The sequence below is a fragment of the Leucopleurus acutus genome (genome assembly GCF_964270905.1).
Source record: "Leucopleurus acutus genome assembly, chromosome: 6".
Lineage (NCBI taxonomy): Eukaryota > Metazoa > Chordata > Mammalia > Artiodactyla > Delphinidae > Leucopleurus > Leucopleurus acutus.
Genome location: NC_139149.1, coordinates 85,513,951 through 85,524,374, shown reverse-complemented (window position 1 = coordinate 85,524,374; position 10,424 = coordinate 85,513,951). Strand labels below are relative to the sequence as shown.

The 10,424-nt window shown below is 42.7% G+C and overlaps 1 protein-coding gene across 1 annotated transcript in view; it reads right to left on the bottom strand.

Annotated features, from left to right (window-relative positions):
- Positions 1-2,207: 2,207 nt before the first annotated feature.
- KIAA2012 overlaps positions 2,208-10,424 on the bottom strand; it is a gene marked incomplete at both ends in the record, with an annotated part of 116,581 nt that continues 108,364 nt past the window's right edge. Inside the window, 8 exon segments of the mRNA XM_082840707.1 lie at positions 2,208-2,346; positions 4,223-4,442; positions 5,266-5,435; positions 6,071-6,243; positions 8,257-8,532; positions 8,534-8,640; positions 10,146-10,231; positions 10,233-10,258. Coding sequence (XP_082696833.1) covers positions 2,208-2,346; positions 4,223-4,442; positions 5,266-5,435; positions 6,071-6,243; positions 8,257-8,532; positions 8,534-8,640; positions 10,146-10,231; positions 10,233-10,258 — 1,197 coding nt within the window.

Here is a 10,424-nt window from a genome sequence, read left to right as displayed (position 1 = left end):
ATATGTTGAATAAATGGGCACGCCAAAAATTCTTAATTGATATTGATAATTTCAGTTTTTCCCTTAACAATTTACAAAATGTTCTGTGCTTAGTTAAGGTTTGGTATATTTTGTTTATATTTTCTTTTATTTTTTATATCCTCTCTTTAAACTGTATAAAATTAAAATACCAAATTAGTTCCTTAATTAGAGGGCTTAACTTTTTCTTTTAAATCCTTAATGAATCACAGAATTCAGTATATCTGTGCATATACGTAATCCTATTTCATATTATTCCAAATAGAATGTCATCTAACTGCATTAGAAGAGCGAATAAGACCTATCTCTAATGCATTTTATAAACTGTTATAGTTTGAATCCCTTCTCAAGTCCTCTATTGAGAAATAATTGGCTTGCCTTATAAATTCTTATATTTGACCCTAACTGAAAAATTATTTGTATTGTACATATATAGTCTAGGTAAATTAGAGCTTTTAGACCATTACCTGGCATTTATCATTATATTTAAATAGTAACTTGGAGTCAGACCCATTTCTAGAAAGTCCTCATTGAGTTGCATATTTCTGTCAGGCCTGAGTCACAAACCTCATAGGCTATTTGAACTATCCAGAATGCGTGAATATGTAGTTTGGTATCTTAGCTTTGTTTGCATCTCTTTCTGAGGGCTCTCAGCATTTAGGTGGTGGAGCTTAACTATAATATAATTTGGGGGATATAATTTTCTTGATTTTAGTTTATTGGATTCTTCTAAATGCTTTGCAGTCTGCTGTGGTTAACTGAAAAATGCGCTTATCTGGTTAGTAGTGCTGATAAAACAGGCTTTTCACAGCAACAATTTAATAGAATATCAGATTTGGAAGGGACCTCGAATACCATTTAGTGTAGCCTCTCTACCTGGTGCTTGACTGCAACATCCTAAATTTGTAAAAGAAGGGAGAAAATAAAATCAGTAATGGTAATTTCCCCCGCAAGGATGTTTTCCTTGAGTGTTCTTTCTTCTCGGTTGAATTATTTGAGGTGCTCCTTTCTCACCTAAGTATTATTGAATGAATGAATGAATGTGCAAGTAGGATCGACAAGTTTGAGAAAAAGTTTTAAGTGGCATATTTAAATTCACTGATAGCCAGTGTTTTGGCCATTTTATTTCTATTTAAAGCAAGTGTTTGAAAATAAGCATCAAATCTAAGCAAGTCCAGTAACACAGCAATACAGACTCAAAATTAAGCTTCACTTTTGGATTGTGGAAGCGCATTTCCTGTAGAAAGCACCTTACAAGCATTAGTGGGAGATTTGAGGGAATCATCTGCAAATACTAAGTTTTTTTAGCTGTAGACAGTGAAGTATAGAATAGGGCCAAAGGAAATTCGTGGGAAAATTCAGGTTCAGATACTGCTTGCTTTAACATCTTTTTACATATCTTATTTGCTAAAGGTCCTTCATCCCCTTTAATGATCAATCTATGATAGATACTTAATCAGATACTTACTGATATTAAGAAGATGTTAAAGACATTATCTAATCAAGACGCTTATAGGATCAGTGTGATTTAAAAAATGGGGAAATTATGTAGTGGCTGGTTTTTCAAGACACAGGAGCAAAACCTCAAGATCGGTTAATTTTCTGGGCTCTAGAATACAGTGTTGTCCAACAGAACTTTCTGTAAGGATGAAAATGTTCTCCTACAGTAACCAGTAGCCACATCTGGCTATTGAGCACCTGAAATGTGGCTAGTGTGACTGGAGAACTGAATGTTTTAACTTACATTTAAATAGCTACCTGTGGCTCCTCTTTGCTAATTCAGAACTATTGCATTATAGAATTTCCATTTACCTACAGCACTTTCAGAGACACTGAAATGAAATACTTCAGCTACCCTAAGATTATGTTAATGTCTTACTCACTAAAATTAAGCTGAAATTTACTGAAATTCAAACAAATTATGAAATTATTGGCTAATTTTAGGCACCAAAGCTTCTGGATTTACGTGGTTCCAGAGAACATAAAGGATTTAGGTGTGTGACAAGTTTGACTGGGTTGAGTAAGGTTTGGGTGGTGAGGAGGGAGGGCCTAGAGTGAAGTGAAGTGTGGGGTGAGGTGAGGTGAACCAGATGAAACGGAGCTAACTGAGCTCAGGATGGAACTTTATTACAGAAGCAAGTTACTTGTCTTCTGTCACCACCTCCTAACTTTTTAGTTTTCTTCTAGTCTTAAGGTCTTGGTATTTGTAGGAACTGGAAGTAAGAGTAGACCCATGGTCTGGAAATGTTCTGTGTCCACTGTAGGCCATTGGTTTCCTTACAGAGTTCTTGGTGGAAATGAAGATGTTTCTTCAAAGCAGCTTTTTGCCTGAGGAAACAACCCCACCCGCAATCACAATACTGATTAAGCATCCTAGAAATTGTCCTTGTAAGCTCGTGGAAGAATTTTGGATTTCAGTCATCATCAGTTAGACTTGGGGCTACTGATCTTGCATTTTAGTGGAAGATCATACTCTGTTCATTTAGTGACTTTACATATGAGGTTTAGAGTATCATGATCCTCCTACTAGGAAAGTAAAAGGAAAGGTGTAACAGTTCTTAAATTTTTATTGCTGGAAGGGACTTCCTTGTTTTGGAGATGAAGAAACAGGCCAGAGAAGTTAAGTGTACCTGGGCCAATGTCACACAAGTGAAGACGAAATCAAGCTAGTTGGCATCAAGTTCTCCTAACCCTTGCTGGAATGAGGCTCTTTCACACCCGTCGTGTACCCCTTTAATTACTTGGTTTTTTGCTTTCACCTACTTGGATTAGTGTTGCAAAATTGCTCAACTTCCCCTCGTACTACTTGCCAGTTTTCTTTTTGTGGAAAACTGCAACTCCAGTAGCTTGCTGTTGGTTTCAATAGTTATGAACCCAACCCTACTGCTATGATACATGGAGCACATAATTTTGAAATTGAATCAAGACTTCCCTAATGATCTGTTTTGTAATTCGCGTAACAGCTGAGGAATGTTTCAGGAGAGGAACAACTCAAGGTTAGGTGGAAAACCTTGAAATAGAGTTGTTCTGGCTTCCTTCTTTTTCTGGTCCCCTAAAGAGTATTTATTAGCTCAGATTAAGCTTAAGTTTTAGAAAATTACTTTCAAGGGGTAAATTGTTTACAGTTAAGATTGGAATTGTGGTTTTCTGTGTTGGGCTTCTTTACCCTTCACTTTTAATGGTTCTAAAGGGGGATGACTCTTGCCTTTACTAAGAGGGGAAATTTATGATATAGCCACTACGGAGGACCTGGTTTTTAAAGAGTCAGTTGAAACCACTTTACTCAAGAGATTCTATTAGCAGAAAGATGCAGTGATCATAACTATTGCAAGAGAACAAAGGGGGAAATGCTGTTGGCCCCTGATGGCTGATTCTGGGCTATTTCTCCTAACAAGGCCTACCTCTCTGACTTCATCTGGAATATTCTTTGTGCCTTGTTCACTTAATTCCAGCCATGCTTTCTTTCTTTTATTCTTCCACCATGCCAGCCTCATTCCTTTCTTTGAACTTTTGCACTTGCTGTTTACCTACTGGAATATTTTTCTTCCAGATGTTTATTGGCTAACTCGTCATTCAGGTTTCACCTTATGTATCACCTCTTCTAAGGTGTTACCCTGGCCGATCCGTCTGAACCAAACCTCCTGCAATCCTATCACATCTTTAAAGAATTTCTGAATAGCATTTATTGCCAGCTTAAAAAATCTTTGTTTAGAGTCTGTCTCCCCACCCCCACCCCTAGAATGTAAATGCTGTGGGAGAAGAGACATCTGTCTTGTTTACTCCTGAATTCCCAGTGTCCAGAATAGTGTTCGGCACATAATAGGTACCCAATAAATACTTACTGAGAAAGGTACTGGTTCAGGACCAGGGAGTCTTAGATCTCGTCCTGGTACTGCCCCTAAGTCACTGTTAGCCCTAATCAAGATCCTTTTCTCTGGGACTTGGTTTTCTCATCTGTGAACCAGAGGGCTGAGATAGATGATCTGTAAACTCCCTTCTAGCTTCCATATGAGTTCTTTAAGCCACCAAGAAATTCTGTGGCCTTTGCAGCAGGAGAATCTCTATTTTTTATTTCTTCCAAACCATGCTATGGGAAGTGGGAAAACTTCACATGCCCAAAGGCAGTGCAAAGCTAGTACTAGTAGCAGGCAGTCAAGCCTTTGAACAATCCCACTACTGCAACTGTTGCCCAAATAGCAAATACCTGGCTTGTTCCTGGACTTGTTTCATGGCTTCCTCCAGAGCCAGCCTTGCTGCTTCCTCTTCCTTTCGCCGTCTGTCCTCTGCTTCCAGCCGAGCCTTCTCTTCTGCTTCCTGTTTCCACTGCTGATACTCCAGCCGTTCTTCTTCAGCCATTTCCATCAGGCGCATTTGTTCTTCTGCTAACTGCATTTCCAATTCCTTCTGCCTTTGCTTCTCTGCCTCTGCAGAACAGAAAGGCAGGTAGGCTCAGCAGGGGTCTCATTATTGGGGAAAACAACTCTCTGATCTGACTCTCAAGTCTGTGATTCCCAGGGACTCCCAATGAGATATTCTGTAGCTTACCTGACAGCAGGTTGCCAGGTCCTCTGTGGGGATTACCTTGGGTTAACTTACTAACTTAAGAGCCCTTTATCAAGCACCTACTATGTGCAGTGCACTGTGTGCAATGAATACAAAACCTTGGGGAAGAAGTTTCCAGAGCCTGGTACGTTCACGGGTGGTATGCAGATGGGTTGGGGACAGGTGTCCCAGCAGGGTGTGGAGAAACTTGGTGCTTACTCAGCTGGACTGACCAGTCTACAGAGTGTCATCTGTTAAAGTGCTTTCCTATTCCTCAAACGTGAGGCTGTAGAGATTCCACACATCACCTGAAAGGCTGCCCTGAAGCTATCCAGATGTTTGACTGTTTCCATCTGCTAGGGAAGGAAGCAAGGAGCCAGGGCTATGTCTCCAATTTAGGCAGCTTCTGAGCAATGCTGGAAGGGCAATGAGAGGGGCAGGGTCCCACTTCAGGAGATTACTGAATTGGGAGTGGGACCCAAAAGTCATTTCCACAAATGAGTCTTTCTTGTTTTGATCTAATAACTCACTAGAGTCACACATATTAAATCACTTTGAAAAAAATCAGCTTATCCATTTAGAGTGCTTCACACTGAGACCTAGGATAGGAATAACTCTGGGGAGAGTCAAATGAACACCCACAGTGGGATAAATATACTTCTGTCCCAGATAGATGGGCGTTGCAGAGAGCTGAGTCCCCCTCACCAGCCTTCTTGGCTTCCTCCCGCTGCTTCTTTCTCTGCAGTTCCTGCAGCTTCCTCCAGAACTCCTGTTGCTGCCGAGCTCTCTCTTGGACCATTTGCAACTGGAGCCACTGCTCTTTCTCCTCCTTCTCCTGCCTCTGCTGTTCTTCCTCGAGTGTCTGTTTCCTAAAGCTGAGAAAACCCACAAATTGGTCAGGGAAATGGCAGAAAACACTGTCCTTTTAGGACACGCCGTGCCTCTGATGGAGGCTTTGCAGGCTGCAGGCCACACGGAGCGTCCCATTCAGAGGAGACTCGTTTTCTAAGGGAAGCCTAACTGAAGAGCAGAAGCAAGAACACAACAGGCCTGGAACTAGAAGCCTGGAAGTTTCAACACAGCTCTGTGCTCTGGCGCGGGAGCCTAAGTTCCCAGAGCCTCATTTTCCATTCTTATCAAATGGATTTTGAAATTCCTGTCTCACAGTGTTGTTGTGAAGATTAAATGAGCCCAGAGGCCTATGGAAGAGCCTAACACAATGCAGACACATGTGGCAAGAGGCGCAACAAATGTTTGCTGGACTGGATCTCAAAGCCCTCCTGGGAAGATCCTGTGAACATCTGTCTGGAGTAACCCTAATGGTTTAAGACACCACATCTTATCTTTGGTCCAGATTGTCCCTGGGATAACCAGGATAGTGAAAAATGAGACGTGCTGTTTTACTTCAGGGCATGAGCCTCAGAACCAGCTTTACCCCTAGTGGAAGTCAACCCTTGCCTTATCTTCTGCTTCCTATCGTGGCCGTGGCCGCCGTGGCTGCCCTACGCACCGGATCTCCTGCGCGCGGTTCCGCGGCTCCAGCTCCTCCTTCATCTTCTCTGCCCGCTCCAGCTGCTCCTGCTGCCTTCTCTTCCTGTCCATCTCCAGCCGTCTCATCTCGGCCCTCTCTGCTCGCAGCCTGGCCCAGGAAGCTTTCTCTGGCTCCCTCTTAGCGAGGAGGGCCTAAGGAACCAGAGTGTTCTTAGTGCAAGGGACGTACGCTAATCACGGGGACCTTGTATCGGCAGCGAGCCGTCCTCCACCCACGGGATGTTGCCTCTAATTAGAGATTAGGTGGTTTCCACACTCTGACCACAGCTGTATAAACTCTGCCACCACTGGCCTGGGCTCTGGGATCTGATCGACCTGGATCTAAGTCTCTCTCTACTTGCTTCAGAATTTGGGGATAACTTAATTTCTCGGATATTGTCTTCCGTTTAGCTGGCTGTTACCAGAATTAACTGAAATAGTGAAAGAGACAACATAATGTCTGGTACATCGTTTGTCTAGATGCACGTTATAATCACCCAAGGAGCTTTTAAAAAGTACTTGAGGCCAAAAGCCCTACCCAGACCAATTAAATGAGAATACCTAGGTGGGAGGCCTTGGTGGGTTTTCAAAAATTTAATTTAATTGTTTTGGCCACACCACAGGGCTTGTGGGATCTTAGTTCACCCACCAGGGATCGAACCCAGACCCGGCAGTAGAAGCTTGGAGTCCTAACCACTGGACTGCCAGGGAACTCCTTTTTTTTTTTTTTTAATATACTTTTTTCTTGGTGGTTTAAAAAACATATTCCAGTGATTCTAACGTGAAGCCAGGGCTCAGAACCACAGGTTCTAGATAAAGGGTGTTTTGGGGACAGACTTAGGTGTAGATGTGTCAAATTCATATTTAATCCTATGCAAATCCCCTTTTTCAATGAAACGTTCTCTTAGTTTCTGTGAAGAGCATCTTAGCTTTCTTTTTCTTCCTGATGCCTCCTCCTCAGTCAGAAATATCCTCATGAGGGGAACCTTGAATGGCAGCTCTTCCATGGGCACTCTGTGTATCCAACTTGGGGTGGATACTTCCTTGCTTTTTAGCCTTTACTGAGGCAGCATGGTACTGTGGATTGACAATAAATCTAGAAATCCTGAGTCTATAGCAGGCTCAGAAAAGTTCTGCCCACAGCTTAAAATTTTCATCTGCTGTATAAAGCAGAATCCTATAGTCTAGGCAGCTGGGAAGATTGAGAACTAGTAAGGAAAAATCTTTCTGAAATCCTTTTTGGAAGACCACAGGCTGTAAAATAAATAAATACACAATAATTTAAAATAGTGACAAGAGCTCTGATTTTGGAGTCGAAAGATCTAAGTCTTGGCTCTACCACTTGATGGTTGTGTAACTTCTGGCAACAAACATCCAACTCTTTTAAGCCTCAGCTTCTAGGTCTGTAAAATGGGACGAATCATACCTGGGTCACAGGTGTGGCTGTAAAGATTAAATGAAATTCAGCAGAGTTGTACCATATTTGCATGTAACTTATGCGAGTTTAACCATAGTGGTTTAGCTGTGGGTACGTTTGCAGTGTTTAAAGAAAAGGGAGATAGATGTGTGTGTATAAGTTACCCATGGCCCAGAGGTGTGCCGCAGAAAAGCAGATTAGGAATGGAGGAATTTCTGCAGCTTTTGAGAGGCAAGCAATACATGAACTCCAGGCCAAGTCAAGAATATGTGCTTGGGGCTTCCCTGGTGGCGCAGTGGTTGAGAGTCCGCCTGCCGATGCAGGGGACATGGGTTCGTGCCCCGGTCCGGGAAGACCCCACATGCCACGGAGCGGCTGGGTCCGTGAGCTATGGCCGCTGAGCCTGCGCGTCTGGGGCCTGAATTCACCTTTCCTTGTAACTGTGAGGCCTGTACCTCTCACAAATGGGTGCTGTGCCAACTTTCTGCTCTTTAAGGGTGGGTACCTGCCCTAGTAGTTTGAGAGCCTCACAGAATACATCATTTCAGAGGGGCTTTGCCACCCTGTGTCTTTGATCAGATCTGGCTTCTTAAAGGGTCAGAAGGTACCAAAGTAGAACAAATAAAGCTACTATGTAGTAGAGCTGTTTCAGTAACTGCAATGTAATTCAGCGCAGTTTTTCCCACCTCTGCAGTTGCACCAGTGAGGACTGAAATCCCTCTGGCCAAGGTGAGAATATTGGACCCTACCTTGGAAGGGTCCTTATGGCTTCCCTCTTCTTCAGATTCCATGTTTCCAGGGACAGTTGCAGTCTGGGTGGGCGATGACCTTCCATCTATAGAAACTTGGCTCTCAGGGGCATCAAATTTGGAAGAAAGCCAAGGGTCCTCTACAACAGAGCCTGAAGGAAAGAAACTTCCATCTGAGGTGTCTTTAGTTTTCTTAGAGTTAACGACATCAGGCCCACTCAGCTCTGCTACTATTTCCAGATTCCTTTCCTTCTGTGTCTTTTTCCTTTTGACTCCAGGTTTTTTTTTCTTTGGGAATTAGCTCTGATTGCTTTTTGACTCCAGGTTTTTTTTCTTTGGGAATTAGCTCTGATTTCTTTTCAGCCTTTGATTCCTTTGACTTTCCTGGGAGAGAACAATGCAGGATAGAGACATAGCTAATAAATGTGATCTCTGCGTCCTTTTCAGTAACTTTAAAACTTCCGTGTGCAATGGAATCACCTGGGTGCAGATTCCTGAGCCACACCCCAGAGTCTGATTCTGTAGGAATCTGCATTTTAACAAGCACTCCAAGCGTTTTGAGAAGGGTAGTCCATAGACTACCCTTTGAGAAACTGCCTTATCCTACTTGGATCAACTGTAATTCAGCAGTCTTGCTACTAAAGAACTTCTGATACACCCTGACCTATGGTGGGGGTAAGACTCTCTGGAGGGAAGACCTATAGGTGCAGCTGGAAAGTCATGCCTCAGGAGTCTAGCTTGAGGTTGCAGCTTTGTAACCTGGTAAAGTTTAAACCTTCCATACTCTTAAGGCCTTTTCCTCAATTCTCCTCTGGGGCCACAAGTATTTCCTTCCCCAGTCCTGCCAATGCTACCTAAGTTACGGGCGACAACGATGTAAATTCAGCAAGACTTTAAAAAGCAAACCTCAAAACTAGATCTGGATGAACAACAAGGTCCTACTGTAGAGCATAGGGAACTATATTCAACGTCCTGGGATAAACCATAATGGAAAAGAATATAAAAAAAGAATGTATGTGCAGAACTGAGGCACTTTGCTGTACGGCAGAGATTGGCACAGCATTGTAAATCAACTACACTTCGATTTAAAAAAAAAGAAAAGATCTGATCCAGGTAACTATCCAATATCATCCTTTTTGACAGCCTTTGATTTATTTCGACGGTCTTCATATGGCCGGGAAAGAATGAGTGTAGGTTTTAGGTTAAAGAAGGTCCTTAGAACACAACCTTGTAAATCAACTCTACTCCAATAAAAATTAATTAAAAAGAAACAAAGAAAAGAAAGTCCCCAGAAGCATAGGAACCTGAATTCCTTGTGAGGTGCAACACAAGGAACCAAGAAGAAAAATGACAGCTGGAGTAACCATTCAGAGCATGTTGCAACCTTCCGCTTCCCAAATGCTCTCACGGACCAATTCTCAGATTATGACATATTTATTATTCACAGAGGCAGTGTTTGAGAGTTATGAGTTTGGAATCAAATGACAGGTCCAGACCCTGGGTCCACCACTTTACCGTTTGATCTGTTTGATGTTACGCAAGTCACCAAGCCTCTCCACGTGATATAATAATAGCGCTTACTTTATGGAGCTGTGGTGGGTATTTCATGATGTCATAAATGCAGAGCTCCTAATTCAGTGGGTATTCATTTAATAGGTGTTAGTATTATTATTGTAATTTTCTCTCTTGGTGATTATAGGTCTCTAGAGTCCCCTGGTTTCCTCTATCCTTATCTCGCAAGATATTGACATGAAGTAAGGCTGCAACACCATCTCAGCTGTGGTAGTCAAGGAGACTCAACACAGATCGTTTGTTCCATAGGATCCATGCTGATTCTCCATGGCACCTCCTGGCTACCATTAGGTGTGTTCTCCTGGATGGTCCCTTACCAACAACAGCCTCTGCTTCCCCACGGAGCTTTCCTTCTCTCTCCCTCTTGGGTGCCTTGGACTTATCAGTCTTGGTTCTTCTTTCTCTTGGCTTTGTCAATCAACTCCATCTCCTAAAGGTGAAAAATTAAGGAAAGGGAACATGATATATGTAGAAAGCAAAGAAAAAAGAAAACCATCAAAGGGAGATTATGTTGGGAATTCCCTGGCAGTCTAGTGGTTAGGGCTCGGCGTTTTCACTGCCGGGGCCTGGGTTCAATCCCTGGTCAGGGAACTAAG